The sequence below is a fragment of the Hyperoodon ampullatus genome (assembly GCF_949752795.1).
Source record: "Hyperoodon ampullatus genome assembly, chromosome: 1".
NCBI lineage: Eukaryota > Metazoa > Chordata > Mammalia > Artiodactyla > Ziphiidae > Hyperoodon > Hyperoodon ampullatus.
This window is the reverse complement of record NC_136914.1, coordinates 24,685,944-24,707,376: the sequence shown is the minus strand read 5'-3', so window position 1 is coordinate 24,707,376 and position 21,433 is coordinate 24,685,944. Positions and strand designations below refer to the sequence as shown.

At 35.1% G+C, this 21,433-nt stretch overlaps 1 protein-coding gene across 2 annotated transcripts in view; it reads left to right on the top strand.

The window, feature by feature from the left end:
• CCSER1 (coiled-coil serine rich protein 1) overlaps positions 1 to 21,433 on the top strand; it is a gene marked incomplete at both ends in the record, with an annotated part of 1,070,022 nt that overhangs the window by 150,776 nt on the left and 897,813 nt on the right. For both annotated transcript variants that reach the window (XM_079713141.1, XM_079713142.1), the window contains one exon: positions 10,944 to 11,064. In XM_079713141.1, the coding sequence (XP_079569267.1) occupies positions 10,944 to 11,064 (121 nt within the window). The remainder of the gene's footprint in view (positions 1 to 10,943; positions 11,065 to 21,433) is intronic.

The following is a 21,433-nucleotide window of genomic DNA, read 5'->3' as shown; positions in this document are numbered from 1 at the left end:
AAAATTCACAAAGAATTATTTAGACTGGTAGAGCAGATACTTATTTGTGTGTACTTGTGATAGTGAAATTGCTCCAAGGATAGCTCCAAGGCTCTTTTGAAGTTTGAAATGAGAGATAACTGGGAAATTCAACACATTTACCAGACGTTTTTTTTCTCTAAGTGAATTGAATATATATGTAAATATATATATTGCTGTTAATATTTTTTGTTTCCATAGCAATGAGTCATAGACAAGTGCTGAATGAGAATTTTAACTATCAGTTAGTCCCTTGTAATTTTCACTTATAAATTTTAAACACACTAACATGTGGACAAGTTTTTGTGGCACTTATGTCAAGAATTTTTTCTGTATCACTGAGGTAACATTTTTAATGAAAACCTGTCCAGGGGCATGAAAATCTATTTGTCATTAGTTATGTAAGTGCTCTTTATGAATGTATTGTTTATTGCTGTGTAACAAATTTTCCTAAATCTTGATAGCTTAAAACACCAAACGTCATTCATATTTCATGATTTTGGGGGGTCAGGAATTCAGACAAGGTGCAGCAGGAAGATTTTTCCTCTGCTGTGTGACGTTCAAGGCCTCAACAAAAATAAATGCCCTTTCTCTCACATTCAGTGGTCAGTGGTGCCTGTCAACTGTGGGCCAGAACATCCATGTGGACTTAGATTCCTTTCAACATGGCAGCTGGGTCCCAGCTGCCAGTGTCCCAAGAGAGAGCCAGACAGAAGGCACAGTGCCGTCTGTGACCTAGCCTTAAAAGTCACAGGGCATCACTTCCACCATATTCCTTTAGTCAAAGCAGTCACAAAGGTTCAAAGGGAAGGAACTGAAACCTCACCACTCAAGTAGAATGTCAAAAACTAGCAGGATGGGATATATATTAATGTGGCCATCTTTAGAAAAGACATTCTACCATAATGTGTTTTAACAGTCCTTCAAAGTTGAATAGGGAAAGTTTAATGAACAATGTAACGTCCACTTGAATTAATCAGAAGCAGTAAACCAGATAATGATGTCATTATCATCATAATGATGTCACAGATAATGATGTCATTGTAATATTACATGTGAAATCTGTGACATTGATGACAGACTTCACAGACCTCTAGTGCTACTATTGTCCCTGTATATAGCCTTCTGTGGAAGCCTGGAGAATACATAATCTAGGGTTTTATACTCTAAATGATGGCAGTACAGATGAAGGAATGCTGATAATTTTTTTAATACCTAAGTTATCAGAAAGCAGTAATAGTTGTTTATGACTTTATTCTTTCCAGTGCTCTCTATATTATATATGTGTATAAATGTATATATGTGTATAAAATGTATATGTATGTAATATGTGTATTATATAAAATATTTATATATGTAATATATATGCATATGTGTTCATACACACAAACTCTGTACAATATATTTTTCAGTAAGCTAACAATCTAGATCACATTTGGAAGAAGGCAGCCAGAATGACAAAGTAATAACTTCTCAAAATTAGAATTGTTGAAGCATCAGCTGAATGGCCTGAATGGACATGTCAGAGAATTTGGAATGGAAGAGGGAGGATAGTAGTAGGAGCAATGTAGATCCAGTCATTGGGTGAGATTTCAGACTGAACATCCTTTTATTTATTTCTGGTTTATTTAATTATTAATATTAGTACAAGTAATTCTCGAGTCCTATTCCTAAAATGACCATTGTATTAGTTTAGTAGTGCTGTCATAACCGAGCACCACAGGCTGGGTGGCTTAACAGAAATTTATTTTCTCACAGTTCTTGAAGCTAGAATTTTGGGTTTGAGGTGTCTACAGGTTTGATTTTTTTTCTGAAGCCTCTCTCCTTGACTTTTAGATGGCCGTCTTCTCTATCTGTCTACACTTGATCATCCCTCTGTGTGTGCCTGAGTCCTAATCTCTTCTTCTTATAAGGACACAAGTCATAGTGGATTAGGGCCCACCCTGATGACTTCATTTTAACTTAATTACATCTTTAAAGACCCTTTCTCCATATACAGTTACATTCTGAGGTACTGGGGATTAGGACCTCCAATAGGAATTTGGGGGGTGGGACACTGTTTAGCCTATAACATCCATGAGATGATATTTTTCTGTTTATTAAAATAAAATTACACTATACATAAATTTCTTACTCTGCAGTCAGGAGAGAAGAGGGAGTCAGCAGGAGTTTATAAATGCTTGTTCATGATCAACATTCAAGAAAGTCACTGGCTATTTCCACTTGCATTTGATGTGTCAAGGATGCATTTTTGCCTGCCCCAAACATATTAATGCTTGAGTTATAATAATAAAATAGGTAACCTTACAAACTGAATTCATAATTTTACATTGTTCTATTTTTGTCTATCAGTCATGAGGTTTCCATTTTATTCCAAAAAATATTTGCACAATGTAAAGATTTGTGAAAATAGCTATTCAAAAGCTGAGGCAAGAAATAAATTGAGATTAGATTGGTTAAAAACATGAAATTTCAAGGAACAAAATTTTATAGTAAATCTGATAACTGTCCAAACGTGTTACAAGGTGAATGGTTACTATTGTACACCACAACAAAAGTACCAGAATTTACTGGATAATGTGAGATAAGCCTGACTAAATTTAATGTTGCTTTTTACATTTTACAGTTTTGTCCAAAGTTTCCAGGATATAGTTATTTTCATGTCTATTTCTGTATATATGTTTTCTGTAATCAGTTTTTACTTCAGGATATTAACAATTTCTATGCAATTCTTGCAGATCTTTAAAAATATCCCAAGATGATATTATCCTTACACAATATGGTTATACAAGATATTTTTTAAAATTTTAATTATTATTTAAATTACCTCTAAATTAATTTGAAAGTCTTTTCCTCTGGCTTTTGCCAATTCTTTTTTCTCATCTATCCATGCTTTCACTATATTTTCCGTTTTGTAGTATACCGAGAATTGTGTTTCATTTTAATAAAGGAGCAAGTAAATATAAACTGTGATTATGTGTTTGAAATAGAAGTTTAAAATTTCTGAATACTCTGCAGCCTTAATTTTTTCCCTCCTTTCCATGGCACTGCTGCTTCCAGTGACTGGAAGTCCTCACCATTTCTCACTTCATTTATTTCAGTAGCATTGTCAGTGGTCTCACCCTATCTTGTTCCTGTACTTAGATATTGCCCAGGCTATTTAAAGCTGATCATGTTGAAATGATTGGTAGCACATCTTCATTAACTTCAGAATCAGATATTAATAATATTTTAGAGATGCTTATAAGGTCCTTAAGGTATTGGCAATAATCTACATCTCTGTTCGGCAACTTCTTGCTCTTGTCTAGGCCCCTGCCACATTGAATTATTTGAATTTTTCAAGATATATAACATTTTCTCATAACTCATTGCTTTTTAGCACTTTTTTCTGTGCTTGGCTAGCATCTTTTCTTTTCCCTAATGCCTCACTTCATTTTTCTTTATCTCTCATTCACTGGACAAGTATTTATTGAGGGCTTCTTTGTATTATATATCCATAATATATAAGTTATGTATAAGTAAGAACTAAGTACCAAGGAGTGAACAAGTTAGCAGCAATACTACTATTACAATCCTCCTGATTACTTTAGCTGGCTGGCTTCTATGTTAGCACTTCCTATATGGTATTATTTCCCGACTACACTGTGTGGACTTTGGCAAATACTTTGTCTTTTATCTTTATCAGTCCAGTACCTATTACAATGCATAGACATGGTATAGCTCAGTGAATGCCACTAATGTAATGAATATGTGGACCTGCTTTTGCGGAATGTGTGTTTATTCATAGTCATGATGCAATGACTTGCATTTTATCTGCTTATTTTCAATTTCTCTTTCAATTCTGGACTATTATTATTTCATCAGAAGAGCCTTTTATAAGCACTGTGTTAAGGACGTTAATTCAAAGAAAATATTTAGAGGTTCACCAAAAATCGAATGGAATACCAAAATGCCTTTGTTGACTGGTGTATTTCTCAACCAGAGAAACAGAACTGGTAGACTGGCTTATGTGATTGTGGGCACTGGCTGGGCAAAAGCAAAACCTGGAGAGAACACCATCAGGAAGGGCAGGCTGGAATTTTTGACATGGGCAGAATTTTAAACTTCATCAAGAAGCCTCAATTGTTCTTAAGGCTTTTCAACTGCCATTTGCATAAGGCCCACCCAGATTATCTACCATAGTCTCCCTTACTTAAAGTCAACTGTAATGGACTGTAATCATATCTACAAAACATCTTCACGGCACATCTAGATTAGTGTTTGATTGAATAACTGGAGTCTGATGTATCAAAAAAATCAAGTCGTCAGCTATAAGTAATAATATGTGGTAACATTTTAAAACTTCTTTACCATTTCTCTAGCATTATCCTCAGCACTTCACAGGCATTAATTCATTTCATCCTCAGAACAACCTAAGAAGATATTATTATTCATATTTTACTGTTAAGAAAAAACTACAGAGAGGTACATTTGATTTGAGAATCTATTCCATTAGAAGATATGTGTTCCACAAAAGCATGTATTTTTGTCATTTAAATTCATTCATGTATCTCAAGGCCCTGTAACGTGCTGGGCAAGAAAAATCAATAGCAACTGATTACAAATAATTTTGAAAAAATAAATTTTTCTAAATTATATGTCTTTCTTTATCATAGATAAATGTATCTAATGATGGGTTTCACCTTGACACTTGACATTCATTCTCCAGTGGAGCAATAGTAAAACAATTGTTGTCGGTCATTTGGAAGGGCAGAGTTTGGAGCCTAGAGCATTTGTATGATGAGTCAAAATTATGTTCTGAGGCAAATTGCCTAATGATTATACAGTTTTCTTAGGATAAAGAATTCAGATGTAAGAATATTATTGAATAGAAACATGATTGAAAATGGTCAACTATTAACTTTACTCTATTTCAGAACACTTGATGAATTTTATTTAAATGAGAATCAACGTGAAGTATGGTCAGTATCATGGAGATTAGAGGCAAATTGATTGAATTCTGGTTTTGCTCCTCCTTAGCTGTGTGATCTTAAACAGTGTACAAATGGGGATAATAATAGTACTTACTGTACAGACTTTTTCTGAGGGGTAAAGACAATACTCTAAGCATAAATTCACAGTTAATACACAGAACTAAGCCTACCACATAATGTTCTTTTCTAAATTTTTTAAAATTCATTTTATTTATGTATTTATTTTTGGCTGTGTTGGGTCTTTGTTGCTGTGCACGGGCTTTCTCTAGGTGAGGCGAGTAGGGGCTACTCTTCGTTGCCGTGCACGGGCTTCACATTGCAGTGGCTTCTTTTGTTGCGGAGCACGGGCTCCAGGTGTGCGGACTTCCGTAGTTGTGGCACGTGGGCGCAGTAGCTGTGGCTCGTGGGCTCTAGAGCGCAGGCTCAGTAGTTGTGGCGCACGGGCTTAGTTGCTCTGTGGCATATGGGATCTTCCCAGACCAGGGCTCAAGCCCATGTCCCCTGCATTGGCAGATGGATTCTTAACCACTGAGCCACCGGGGAAGTCCCACATAATGTTCTTTAAGCATTCGTTAAACTAATGTTAGCCTTTCAGTGAGTTAAGCTTTACTGGTGGGTTGTTATGTGGTAAATACATGGATCCTGGATATTTGGAAAAAATAGAAAAGTGAACACTTCCAAGTCATAAAGGAAATTCTTTTAAGCTTACAATTTGCTCATTGATAGTGAACTATTCTGTTGAGTTGGAGTCGGGACTTCAAATGTGTAATACTTATAAGTGATACTTATAAGTTAACTGCGCTCTAGGAACCTTCAGTAATTTGAATGTTTTAATTTTGCATGAAAGAGAAACATGCCTCTCCTAATAAATCTTTGGCATTTTTGTGAACATTTATTAAAATATATTGCTTTTTGGTGCTTTAAAATTGATTTTATAAATTAAAAGACCAAATGAAGATAGAAGTTCAGTAATTAAATGAAATAGTTTTGATATATAAAACTGGAGAGAAAGAGCAACTTAAAATTTCAATGTTCAGGTTTTGCATCTCAGTTTATTATGAGTGTGAAAGAAACATTTTGTAATAATGGAGAGTCATTTCATGTAATGGCATATTCTTTGTGGTATAATAAAAGGTTACATGGCAAAGTCAGACTACTCAGTGTTAAACCTAGAAATGATTTCTACTCTGTCCCAAGCTTTACAGATTTTGGACTTAGGGGTTCAGTAGGTTTGATCATTTTTAGTGTTCATATACTCTACCTAGAAATAAGTGAGAGCAGTGCTTAGAACAAAAACTTAGGATAAGTCATTCTTGTGACTCTGAAGCATTTTCCTTCATTTTAAAACCCTACTTGTATAATCTCAGTCAATTGTCAGTTTATCATGTTGGAATCATTCTTTTCACAGAGGAGTAAATTTAGCATATAAATTTGTAGGTTAGTGCCTCAAAATATTATTTGCATCTTTGGTTGGAAGTGATAGTGGAAAATGCATTGATTTTTTTCAACTCATGGATGCTGGAAACCTACTTGAATATGCAGTGCCTTGACACTGGCTCATGCTTTTTAAGTTACATTATGAAATAATTATCTGCTCTTCCTTTTTAAAATTTAGAAGTTAATAAAGTTTTCATTTTTTTTTTTTTTTTTTTTTTGCGGTATGTGGGCCTCTCACTGTTGTGGCCTCTCCCGTTGCGGAGCACAGGCTCCGGACACGCAGGCTCAATGGCCATGGCTCATGGGCCAAGCCGCTCCGCGGCATGTGGGATCCTCCCAGACCGGGGCACGAACCCGTGTCCCCTGCATCGGCAGGCGGACTCTCAACCACTGCGCCACCAGGGAAGCCCTAAAGTTTTCATTTTTAAAGCTAACTTTATAAGTACAGTTAAATAATGTGAGTAATTAAAAGTTGGGAGTTCCTGTTTGTTTCATTTTCTGCTTTCTCCTAAAGCCAATTTTTCCCATCATAAGAGTTAAATCTTATGAATGGTGAACTGTTTATACTTGATGTAATTTGGAAAGTACAGAAATCATCCTTGCCTCAAGCCAGGGTTCCTACAATTTTGGCAGTCCCTAAGCATGCCACCATGATTCAATCCCAAATCAAAAGCCCCTGGCTGTATGGTAATAGATGGATTTGAGGGGAATCTATGAAATAAGTATTGCCCTTTTAATAGTTTTAGAATGATCAACTAGTCTAGTCATTTACAATGTCTTCTGAAAAAGTGATCTTTTGTGAGGGGAGAAGGAGGAAGAAGGAGAAAATATTCAGAAAATGATATTAAATTTAATCTGGCTAAATTAGAAAAATAGTTTTCCTGAAGGAGTTTCAAGAAGTTATACTGTTTTGAGGCCAAAATCAGTGTTTCACACATCTGTTCATCTACTCTGTTCTCATGACTATTTTAACACCTGTTTATAAAAGTAAGAAAAGATGTTCCTGTTTATAAAAGTAAGAAAAGATCACTGTAGGAAATTTGGAAAACACTAAAGACTATAAAGAAGAAAATGAAATCACCTGCTGTTGAATAACCCAAACTTTAACTCCTGTAGTAATTTTTGTATGTTTACCTTTAAAATGGCATAGTATATAAGCAATTTTTCTCAATTATGAGAAAAATTGGCCTTATTTCATAAAGTTCAACATAATTAGCAAACCATATTAACTTATCTTACTCCAATACTTTTTGTAAAAATTTGTCTACTTAATCCTACAAATGTGAAAAAACATGAGCAATACTATTCCATAAAAATTGTGTATTGTTTTCTTCTTGTATCTCTAACATGTTTAAAAATGTACTCATTGGGGCTTCCCTCGTGGCGCAGTGGTTGAGAATCTGCCTGCCAATGCAGGGGACATGGGTTCGAGCCCTGGTTTGGGAAGATCCGACATGCCATGGAGCAACTGGGCCCGTGAGCCACAACTACTGAGCCTGCGCGTTTGGAGCCTGTGCTCCACAACGAGAGGCCACGACAGTGAGAGGCCCGCGCACCGTGATGAAGAATGGCCCCTGCTCGCCACAACTAGAGAAAGCCCTCGCACAGAAATGAAGACCCGACACAGCCAAAAATAAATAAATAAATAAATAAATGTATTAAAAAAAAAATGGACTCATTGCCTTATTAGCGAAATGGTAAGGTAGAGACTTATGTTGGCTAACAATTATGATTTGCATTTTACTTTCATTGATCTTCTAGTGTAATTTCCTTTCAGAGTCTAGCAATAATTCAGTATTTGTATGAGAAATATTTAAATTTCTCTCTGCTTAAATAGAAATTTGTAAGGCGTTTTATCAGGGAGATTAAATAAATATCACTTTGATATATAGACTGTCTCCTTTCTCACTGACATCCATATCCTTTTTTAAAAGGCTCTAGGGCAACAAAAGTTTATGATCTTTTCCTAAAAAGCAGATGTTTAAAATCCACTAACTTTGGAGGTCTTTTTCAAACTTGAAATTTCCTTTTAATCTGTATCATAAAGGTTTCTTTTAATGGCAAATACAGTGTTTTCCCCTTTAGTTAGTAAAATTCCTATGATTTTTCCAAAGTAATCTATGCATTCATGGCATGGTAAAATATGATAATAATATTCAACAACTCCTATGATAACCAAATTACAGAGTAGTTCACATCATGGCCACTGTGATATAAGGTTATGATTTACTTTTTAAATGTGGACCATGGTTTGGAAGAACAACTTTTGATATATCAGAATATAGTGATCACATGAATACCCATTACTCTTTTGACCCTCAGAAATCCTTTCTCTTCTCAGTGACATATTGCTAAGGTTTATTTTATTTCTTTTTTTTTGTTTCTGCCTCAGAAAGGACAGCCTAGGCATATTCTTTGTTTTGAAAAATCTGTACTTCCCTTTTATTATACCATTCATTTCTTTTGAAGTTATAAATTCTCTATTACTTATTTGCCTAACTTACACTTATTACACTAATTCTTGTATTTTGTGATAAATGCAATTTAAAGATATTAAAACTTGAGTGTGATTTAATTTCAGCTTAATATAAAACTTAAGTCATTTACATGGAGCTCCCAACCATCCACCTTTAGACAGGTCCATTAATTGTCACTTTCATCATGGAAATATTAAAGGGGCTTATTTTCTTATTGACTTAGTCATTGATTTTTTTTTAACTGCAGTACCTTTGAATTCAATGTCAATTGTTTCAACCTCTGCATCATAAAAATTAAGTATTAATACTCATATTACCTCAAGTAAACAAACGATCGGTATTTTTGAAAAAAATATTGTTTACTTAGAGCATTTTCCCTGCTCATTGTCTCTTTTCCTTTAAAAAAAAAAAAAGACTTAGCTCTATTTTCCCTCATAGAGATCTAGGTAAATGTTTTCATCTGGTCAGAAGTTTTTTGCCCTAATATTTGAGAAATATCTCTAGAAGAAATTAAAACTTCATTAAAACTTGGGGGAAGGGAGGACATTTCTTTCTTGTCCACAGGAGAATCCTACCATTAAGCATATTTCTTGGAACATACCAGTTAGTTCACTCAATATTTACTGAATAAGTGAATGCTGTCCCTGAGAAATGAATCAGTAATTCTTATTCTTAGTCTGTTTCATCATTAGCAGTGTTTAAGGCAACACTGGAAATTTAAAATATAATAGAGTTTTCTTCTCCCAGCTATGAAGGATTTGTTTGTTTTAGACTCAAAGCTCATGCCAAGAATAAGTAGAGAAAATTAATTAAAAAAAAATCTGTTTGATGGCATTGGAGAGGTGATGAGGAAACCACTGCTCCACCTCTTTGACACATACTGTGCAGTAATCTTTGCCTCTTGAATGCCACAACATTGCTTTAAATTCAGCTCTGCTTTTAGTGGTTATTTATTTTGTCTGAGACCCTCATGCTAAGCAGATTAATAATTCGGCAGATACTTTTAGGGGAAAATTGAAGAACTTTGGGATCATTTATTACACCTCTTTCTCTTTGAGATATGGGCCCACACTTCTCTGTGACTTGCATGGTCCTATTGTATTTTTTGTACTGTCTTTCACTAATGTGTGCTGTCATCTTTAGTATTTGCCTCTTTCTACATTGTTGTCCCAGTCATGGTTCTTGAAATGAGTACTTAGATCAGTGATTATTTGTCTTTCATTTATAATCAATTCAAATATCACTTACAGTACTATCAGTTTTTATTTCTTTGCTGCACTTTCATTTCTTTTGGCAAATTCCTTCATTAGATTATCCATTTTTTAAAAAATGTCACTTGGGGGTTTAACACTGGGAGAGAAGGAAGCAATGCAGCTATACACTTTGATGTCTTTGCTAAAACTGAGTAACAGATGCATAGCAACCAATCCTTCACAGACTTTGAAAGAAGCAATGTGTGTGTCACTGGTCATGATGAACACCTCTTATTTGTGTAGTGATTTGTGGAGATTAACTGTGTCGTAGTTAGTGCACTTCTTATTCTTCAATGAAAAGTTTTTTTGTTTGTTTTTGTTTGTTTGTTTTGCAGTATGCGGGCCTCTCACTGTTGTGGCCTCTCCCGTTGCGGAGCACAGGCCCCGTATGCGCAGGCTCAACGGCCATGGTTCACGGGCCCAGCCACTCCGTGGCATGTGGGATCTTCCCGGACTGGGGCACAAACCCGCGTCCCCTGCATCAGCAGGCGGACTCTCAACCACTGCGCCACCAGGGAAGCCCTGAAAAGTTTTTTTTTAATGAAGGATTATAAAGTGTGGGCAACACCTTTTCCACTGTGTGGCTTAAAAAAAAGAAAACCAAAGGTGCCGAAGGTCATACAGCTAGTGAGTGGAAAGACAGAACAGAAAATGATAATTAAAGATAATTTAATGGCAATTAATGTTTTAGTTGAATTATCTTTCATTTGACTGAAAATAAAGAGAAAAAGAGAACAGTCAAGAAATAATTGTGACATTTACAATTATTATTTCTAATAAAACAGTTTGCCGGGAGGATTCATACCACTCTGTGGTCTCATGTGCTGCTGTAGTTCTCACTCCTATGGACCCAACAATAGAGATGAAGAAAAGAGAAGAACTAAAATTTCCTGAGCCTTCGAAACAGTAAGTAGTTCATTTGATTTTTCAGAGTTTTGTAAAACTTACTAGTTAGATAACTGATCAGAATTTGATCACTCAAAAATTGTGCTTTATAATGAATGTATTTATATTAGTATATTGAGAGAACAGAAATAAATTTTGCACATTTTAAAAAATCAACTTATCCTAATAATGCCTCAATGAATAACTTCTGTCTTCTGACTTTGTGTGTTTGAACTATATGCCTTTCAAGTTTCATTTTGTTACCTCATCTCAGTGATGTGAGTAAGTAGACTGAAGCACTTCATTTCCTTAACACTGTGATTATGAATGTACTGTTCTTGGATTCCTTATTTTATAGTTGTAGTCTTTAATGGTCTAAAATATGATCACTTTTAAATATAAATTTCTTAGCCTTAAGTTGGTTTGTACTTTATAAGGAATGAAAGTTATTTTTAACTCTATACTATTTAATGTTTCCATATTTTTTTCCATTTAAACAGATCAAGCTTCATTTAAATTTAAATTTGATCTTATATTGAATAAATAATAGATTTTTTCTTATAATGGCCAAATAATTAAATTCATAATAACAAATGTAAGGTACATGGACTTAACATATCAAATAAGCTAGGATTATTTCTAGTTATATATTAAGTAAATTAAAAGAGAAAACCTACTGATGATTTTCCAGTCAAAATAGTGCCATGCTTTAAGGTCTTGGGTAGGAGACTAGGAGATGTATGGTGTTGCCAAGGATTGCTGGCTTCAGTAGGAGTTACCTTGTAGAACCTACTATTTTCCCCCATTAGATTAACTGTATCATACTTGTTTCTTGATGTCTTTCTACTGGATAAGCTGCTAAGACTGAGTTTCCTGGAACATGATAGTGTCCGATACTCTTTGTGAAAATCAATTAGAAAATCCCTTAATGTTACATTCGGTAATGTCAAAGTCAAATAGAGCAATGTGTATATTTGATGGCATGAAGATAGTATTAATATTCTCATCATAGAGGAAAGAAATACTAACCAATTCAGAAAGTAATGATTGTAATTCAGTTTTAATACAAGCTAAAAGTGAAAACAATTCAACTACTCTTAATATAGTCTAATTTTTTGGTTCCAAAAGCCTTTTTTGTCTACTAGGAAGAAAATTACTTCTCATATGTGCCAATTGAATTATATTAGAAAACTCAAATGTATTTTTTGCAATGTATGTATGTTTGTAAATCGGATCTTAAATTCTCTTAATTATCTTTCAGTGACTCTATTCAAAACTGGCGAATAATATTATTTGTTTACATAAAATGTCTTTTTTCCAGTCTTAGATACTTAATAAATATTCATTCTTCTTTATTCTGAGGTATAGATTGAAGTAGACAGCATTTGTTAACTGGCTGTTCTTTTTCTTCCTGTTACTGTACATTCACTCTGATACTCCTCTGTATTCTCTGAATCTACTTTCTCATTTAAACACTCTCCCTTAATAGGATCATTCATTCATTTCTATAGGTTTTGTTATTTTTGTTTTTCTGAGTCAGAGAGATCTTGGTTAAAATCTTAACTTTTCTACATATTAGGTGGAAATTGGAGACATTTTACTTAAACTCTTTGTCTTTTGTTTTCTACATCTGTCAGAAAAAACGGGGTGATATCACCATCTTTACAGGATCATTGTTAGTGTTATGTGAAGTGATTTTGTTAAAGGACCTGAAATCTAAAAATCCATAAAAGTATTATTTATGTTGTCCCTTCCATAGCTTCAACTACCAACATTACTGATGATTTAGAGATATATAGTCTTCTCCTGAAGACTCTTCTTAATGCAAGTTTAATATATAAAGTTCTTGACCGGGCTTGTCTAACTAGGTGTCCTACCAGAATCTTTTACTAAGTATGTTTAAACCAAATTAATGACCCTTCTAGCCGCCTCAAGCTTTTCATTCCTTCTGATTTCCATATTTATGTAAAGCGACCATTATTTTTCTTTTCTTAAAATCTTGATATGTTTTTTCCTCACATCTCACATTCAATTAGTTATTGATTACTTGATTAACGTCTCTGTTATATTTTTCTTACCATTTGAGCTGACCAGGAAGGCATACACTTCTTATGTTTTAAAACTTTTTCTAACATGTATATTCAATGAGATCTTAATAAAGCCATTCAAATAGTGGTCATCTATCAAATGGAGATTACATATGCCCTCCATACCTCACACTGCTGTTTTGAGAATTAAATGATAGGTATGACTATATGGCAAGAACACAATTCAGATGTAGTGATTAATTCAAAACTCTTGTTTGCTAATGAGAGAAGCCCCGATGTAAATTGATTTCAGAAAAATCAAGGGTGATGGTTGTTATTGGCTCATGTAATTGAAAGTATAGAGGTAGAAATTTCCTCAAGTGTGGTTGAGTCTGGTACTCAGACAATGTCAAGGAGGGTCATTTTCTCCATCTGCATCTCTTTGCTCTGCTTTCTGATCTGTAGTTTCCATTTTCAGAGAGGTTCCTCTAGTGACATTACTGCCTTTAGCAGGTACTGAGATGGGTTTTTATCTTTTCAACAAATCCAGTGGAAAGAAATGGTTTCTCTTTCCCTTTAATCAAAACAAAAAGAACCCCATATTTGAGTGTCATTGGCTTTGACCAGCTTAGCTTGTTTGACATGACTATGCTGAAGCAATCACTGTATCTAGGAATATTCGATGATTGATTGGCCAGAACCAGGTTACTTGACAAACTCTGGAGCAGAGGGTGGAGATGAGAGGGAAAAGGTGAGTCCATACTCGAAATATGGGTGATGTTGGAAAAAGAAGGCAGGTATGATGCTAGGAAGTCAAAACAATGGATACTCAATATAGGTAGTAATATTAGCACCATTAGTTAAAAGTCAGAATTCTTTATTATGTTGAAACTATGGACTTTGAAATACTACATTAAAATACAATCATGTGTATCTTCATTTCTTGTTTTAAATGACTTCTCACCTATTTAATTTTATTTCATATTATTTGATCCAGCTGTGCTATTGAGAGGCAGTATTACTTGATGGTTAGGAATTCAGGCCTTGGGCTAGTTTTTGATGCTTTCTTAACCATAGTTTTTTTCTTTTTAATGTGGGAGTTACTTTATCTTACAGTGCAATGCCTAAAACAAAATATGAAGGCAAGAATATAAAATTTTTGTAATTTTTTACAACATATATATATTAGGTAAATAAACATGTCACATTTTTATAGATGGAGTTACTAAAGCCCTATGTAGTATTCATTTTGTGTATTTTGGATTTCTCATTAGGAAAATTAATAACCCTCCAATATAATACTAAGATATTAGAATGCTATATGTTGAGACATTGTCTTTGGATACTTAATATTACCTTTAAATTCAGGATGGAATTACTTCTTGAAGTAAATTTTTATCTCAAATTTTACACACTTCACATGATGAATTTATAAACAATTGAGTCTTTGAAACATAGGACTCACAGAGTCCATGTAGTTTAGAACTCATCAAATCTCTTGCTAGGAGGAACTGCAATAATCTTAGTATATGGGCTTTAGAATACATAAGATTGTACATACAAAAGAATATGTAAGATAATGTATTTTGATGCTGTTGTAATTAGGTGAAGAGGTAAAACATGCACTTAAAAAGGTAAATCACAGTATAAAAGCAACAGATGCTTTTTCTCTGATGTAAGGAGTAGATTTTTGCCAGGCATATGACTGTTTAAAGTTAAGTCAGGTTTATTGATATATCAGTATAAATTTATGAAAGTAAACCCAGAATATTGCTCTTAAATATACCATTGTATTGATATATCATTTTAGAGTGTAAGAAACATTTTATGACTGAAATACTTATATTATCTTACCAACTTTTAGTCATATTCTGGTGATTAATAAATATTCTATATTTGACAGTTTATTTTTAAATATTCTCATGTATTTATCAATTTTAGATATATTTATTGTAATAAGAAAAAAATAGCAATTATGAATTCCTATTAGGAATGAAGTATAAATTTTTCAGCATAGCAAGTGATAGGGAGGAAATACCTAAATCTTTTAGAAGGAAAGCTACATTCTGAGCTAATTTATAGTGGGAGAGAGCCAGAGCTTGTCTCTCATTTTCATATCTAAAGTTTCCCTTAATTCAGAAAACGAAGGTGTGGATTTTACTTTACTTTTCAGTCTAGTCTAACAGGTAGCTCAGAATACCATGGAAAGGATAAATTTGCTGGAAAAATAGAAAAAATCCCTGTGATCCAATAAAATTATACAATTTCCAAATATTTGACCATAAGCATAGAATGTTGTGATCAAAGCTTTGAGTATGAAGCTTTATAAATTAAAAAAATCCTAGTATTAAAAATGTATGTCCATATATCCAGTCACACTTAGCATGTTACTCAAACCTAAACATTTCTCAAATCACAGATGTGAGCAAATGAGCAACTCATGAAATGTAAATACAATTCAAAATCTAAAGAGAATGAAAGAATACTGCTTCCACGCTTGGTTATGTATTTTATTTTGTGCTTTTTGTAGAAATATGTTTTTGAAATGCATACACTCTGTTTGTACATACCATGGCTCAATATCTGAAATGAAGGGATTTTATGGACAATTGTAAATTTGGAAATATAGAGGTGAAAGGGAAAGAGAAATTATTCTGTTACTTCTTTGTCCATTTCTGTGTTTTTATTTTATTTTATAGAGATCTGAACTCCCTAATAATGTGATCTATTGTTTCATTTTATGGAAATGAAGCATCACCTAAACATTTTGTCATTCAGTCCAAGTTTCAAGGCCTCCATGTAGTGATTCATGTGGTTGACCTGAGGAAGGTTCATGGAGCTGCTTCCGAAATGTGACGGATGCTATCATTTAGTTTAGAATGTCTTTTTTTTTTTTTTTTTTTTGCCGTACGCGGGCCTCTCACTGTTGTGGCCTCTCCCGCCACGGAGCACAGGCTCCGGACGCGCAGGCCCAGCGGCCATGGCTCACGAGCCCAGCCGCTCCGCGGCATGTGGGATCCTCCCAGACCGGGGCACGAACCCGCGTCCCCTGCATCGGCAGGCAGACTCTCAACCACTGCGCCACCAGGGAAGCCTGAATGTCTTATTTTTTAAGAATGGCTAAAACTAACCTATTTTATTCTTAGAGGATGCTTAAGAATATAAGTTTAAAGTTCTATCAGCTCTTTTTATTTAGTTTTATAATAAATGAATAATGTATGTGTATTAAAATTGGAAAAGTTTAAGTACTCTCTAATGTCAGCTATAAAGTTGTTACACAAACTCTAGTTGTACTGGACACATCAAATAATTCTATTATCAGCTAGTTTCCAACTCTCTTTTACAAATTTCAGGGGAACATATTCATTTATCCTTTTAAATAGACATGTATTCATTCATTTAATCCATAAAAAAATATATAGTTCTTGAGTATTTGCTTTGTTCTTGGCACTGTGCTCAGGGCTGGGCATTTTGAGTTGAAAAGCAGGTGCTGTCTCTCATGAAACTTAGAGTGTAGTCAAGTCAAGACACACATTGATTGATTAATTGCAACAATGCAAGATTGTGGAAGTGACAATGGCTATAATATAGAGGTATACATATATCATGTTATAAGGGCCTATAGTAAGGGGCTTTAACATGGCCAAGAGAATCAGGGAAAATTTCCCTGAGGAAGTGACACTTGAGCTAAGATATGGAGGATATTAGTTAACTAAGTGAAAATGCAAAGGAGGAACCTAGCAGCAGAGAGAAGGGCTTGTTGCAATATCCTGTGATGGCTGGGAGCACGGAGAAATGAAAGCTGGTGGGAGTAAAAGAGAGCCCAAAACATGTTTTTAAGCAGGGCCCAGGTAACACAATCAGATTTCTCTTTAGAAAACTTTGTTCTGGTTCCTTATAATGAGCAAATTGAGTGTGGTGGGGGCATTGGTATGATGGAGCTGGCTCGGGAGAACCAAATGGTTACCATTTCTTTCCAACTCCAGGTTCAGTGGTCTCATATTGGAAGCTTTCACTCAGCCATGGTGAGCATATTTACACCACAGTAATTGGCAGATGCTATAAATCAGCGCTTTTCCCTCTCCCAGAGTACTCGTTGTTAACTATTTACCAGCACACCTCTAAATGGGGGACAGGTTGAGTGTCTACAGTGAGATCATTTAGGTGGTTGCTGACAGTAGCTTGGACTAGGGTGCAGCCATTGGAGATGATGAAATGTGAAAAGTGAACTCAGTCAATATATTTTTCAGAACCTAGGCAAATTATAGTTATTAAACTAAAACTTATAATACCAAGCCCTTACCAAGGAGAAAGAAGAAACTACTCACTGTAATTATGATAAGATAATATATTATTGTGATAATCCTAGCATGTTATTTTGAATGAGTAATAGTTTAGTCAAGGGGGAGTTCTGATATTCTTTTAATTTATATTGGGTATTATCAATGGAATTATGTAAGTGGGAAACATACGAAAATGCATTTTGCACAAAATTCCTTCTTGAATTGTCACCATTGAGTCTCACTGAAAGTGCATATAAATGTAGGTAAATTTCATGTAGGACCTTACGTAAATTCTTATGATTCTTAACAATAAATTTCCTCCTATATTTGACCTGTATCCTTTATTTACCATCAATGACTTGGTGTCTTAAAACTCTCCCATTTAAAAAAAAAAGTCAGAAACTGAGGCATGACATAAATAGAATCACATAGTTTGTGTCCTCTTGTGCAAGGCATCTTTCATTCAGCATGTTTTTGAGGTTTATCCATATTGTTGCATGTGCCATGGTCCATACCCATTTATTAGTGAGCAGTGTTTCATCACATGGATGTGTCAGAGTTTGGTTAGTAGTTCAGTCCTGTCCTCTTTGACCTTGCCTTGCAAACTCACTGAATCACAGAACCACAGGGCCTCTGGGTGTGGAAGAGGTGTTTTAAAGGCCAGCTTAATCCCACCCCACCCTTACACTACTTACTGATTTTCAGTGATTGGTACACTGCCCATGAAACAGTTACCCAACCCCTGCTCACATACCTCCAGTGACCTGCCCTTGGAGGGCAGCTTCTTCTGTACTTGTCCAGCCTTGCCTGTTGGGAAACTCCTCTTCATTTTCAGCTTATATCTAACTCCCTAGGTCATCCCCACAGAGGTCCTAGTTCTTGTCCTGGGTCTAGTCATGGACAGTTAGCTCCTTTTTCCCCCACAGAAGCCATAGGGATCCAGGAGGCACAACTACTACCCAACAGTGTGCTGGTAAATGTTTAACTTATAGCTCTAGTTTAGTTCTTTTTGTTGCTGTATAATATTCCATTATATAAATGTATCAAAATGTGTTTATCCAATTTCCTGTGAATGGATGTGTACATGGCTTGCAATGTTTACTTTTACAAACAGTTCTGCTATGAACATTCATGGGCTCCTGCAGCTGCAAATGGATGGCAGAGTTGTAAGGCACATACATTTTTCACTTCAACAGACAGTACTAAACCATTCTCCAGGGGTCTTCATTGTCCACACCTTTGTCCACACTTAGCCTCGTAAAGTTTTATACTTTCGCCAACCTTATGGGTGTAAACCAGCATCTCATTGTGGTTTTGACTTACATTGACTTCTTTCTAGTGATCTTGAGCATCTTTGCAAGTGCTTATCAGACATTTGTGTTTCCTGTTCCAGAAATTGCCTATCTGTATCTCTTGTACATTTCTTTACTGGGGGATTTGTCTTTCTTTTATATTTACTTGGAGAAGTTATTTGTATATTCAGATTTCCAAACTTGAATTGCTATGTGCATTGCAGATCTCTTTTCCAGTTGGTGGGATGTTTTTTTAATAAGTTGTGACTTCTGATAAACATAATTTTCATTTAAAAAAGAAACTGGGGCATAAACATGGTAAATATCAGGACACTATTATGAATATGAAACAGCCCTCTTCCCATGCAGGTTTTCAAAAGAAACGATACCTGTTTTGTGATTTTGATCAATTCAACAGTAGAGAGGGCTGTCAGAGGAGATAAATGGAGAGATTTCTGTGGAGAGAGCTGTGGCCTAAATTTGAGTCTCCTCCACAGCTTTAAGAGAAGTTGGAGTTGAGAGGAGTAACTTTCTAATCCCAAGTCTAGTGAAGGGTCTTCAAGAGACTCATTCAGAGTTTCAAATGTGTTTTCTGCAATTGGAAACACAAAAGACAGATGCTGTTTTATGCCTGAGAAAACTGAAGCAGAACACAGACCAGACTCTGACATCCGCCCAGAAAATCTGGAGAGTGAAGATGGGTTGGCCAACCGTGAAAGCAGTAGCATCTTGAACTCTCAGAGCTGGTCAGGTAGACCACAAAGTTTTTTGTAAACTATTTGGAGGGACAAGAAAACCCAGGAGATGGAGGCGAAGGATACCCATCCCCTCTCAATAAGGGAACTGCAGGAGAGTGGCCCAGAAAGAGACCTCTGAAGAGACCACTTTTTTTTTTTTTTTTTTTTTTTTTTTTTGCGGTACGCGGGCCTCTCACTGTTGTGGCCTCTCCCGTTGTGGAGCACAGGCTCCGGATGCACAGGCTCAGCGGCCATGGCTCACGGGCCTAGCTGCTCCGTGGCATGTGGGATCTTCCCGGACTGGGGCACGAACCCATGTCCCCTGCAATGGCAGGCGGACTCTCAACCACTGCGCCACCAGGGAAGCTCCTGAAGAGACCACTTTTGTGCCCATTACTAGGCCCTAGAACCAAGCACAGTTTCTTTAAAACTCTTCTACCAACTGAGAACCTCTCCCCTTTACCTTTCATCCTGGTGGCAGGAGTACATTCACTATGAGGCTCTTGTAAGAGGATTCTTCTGTGTTTCATAGTATCTATTCACCTTGTTGGAAAGTGTTGTGTCAGTCACTGGTTTATTAAGAAAAAAAAAAAGGACTCAAGAAAGTTGATGTTTTCATACTTCATGTGTTACTCAAGAACCAGTGGATTTTAATACCAAATAAATAAAAATCCCCAGAGAACCTTCTTCCCTTGATTGAGTGTTGTTATTTTTTTTTTCTGCTCCTTAGTGAATCATAATATCTGGTCCCTTGTGCAGGACAATCAAAAAATCCTATTGTAACATATGCATCTGATCTGAAAATCCTTTGTACAGTGAACACACAAATGCTATTTTTCAAACACCATTGTACTCTTTATAGTATAATATAAATACAGTTTATGAGATCGCTAAAAAAGACTGCAGGTGCATCACCATTGTAGTGAAAGTAGCTCTTATGCACAGATTAAAAGGATGATGTCAACTTTCAACTGCCCCTGCTAACTTCATCCCATGGAAAAATTATGTTTTCAGATAAATGAAATATTTCAATTAAATTTATTCTGTAATGTAGATAATAACATAAAATTATTTTAATGTTATTTTTATGTTTATGTTTATGGTATTATTATAAAATAATACCATAAACAAAGGCTATATTACCCAATATCAATTTCCTGTTTTTCCCCTCTCAGGAGAGCTAGACTAGTACAAAAAAATCAAAAGCTTTGAAATCTAACATATCTCTACTTAACAGCAAGATGATGTAGGGCAAGTTATTAATTTTATTGAAATCAAATATCCTCATTGATAAAATAAGGACAACAGAATTTGCTTTGTAAGGCTGTTTTAAGTATTCTATAAGTATTCAATATATAAATGTAAAACGGGTAGAATAATTCTGGGCACAAACAAGAAAATCAATAAAAAATAACTTCATATCTCCTGGAGGAAGAAGTTGGTCTTGAAGATGGGAGAGGAGATCTATAAAAAAAAAATGTGATGTTCTATGGAATTTATGATTTTACATATTTCCTTAAGATTACCGATTCATAACATGTGATTGCTTAATTTTTAAAGACGAATTTTTTCTTCTACTAAACTTGAGTCTCTTTTACAACAAAATCTTTTATTTAATCTTCTCTAATACTTAGGACAATAATAACTAGTAGGTACTCAAAAATACTGGAGAATTGTTTGATTTTATTTATTTTTGAGGTAAAATAAATTACTTTTAATTTAGAAAGTAGAACCTTCTATTCTATCAAATTGAAAATAAAGTTAGGTTTGATTAATGCATAGCCACTGTTAATCTTTCAGTATTAACATAGTAAATTTTTCTTTTTTGCTTTATAACAAATTTAATCAGTTATACATATACATATGTTCCCATATCCCCTCCCTTTTGCGTCTCCCTCCCACCCTCCCTATCCCACCCCTCCAGGCGGTCACAAAGCACCGAGCTGATCTCCCTGTGCTATGCGGCTGCTTCCCACTAGCTATCTACCTTACGTTTGGTAGTGTATATATGTCCATGCCGCTCTTTCACTTTGTTACAGCTTACCCTTCCC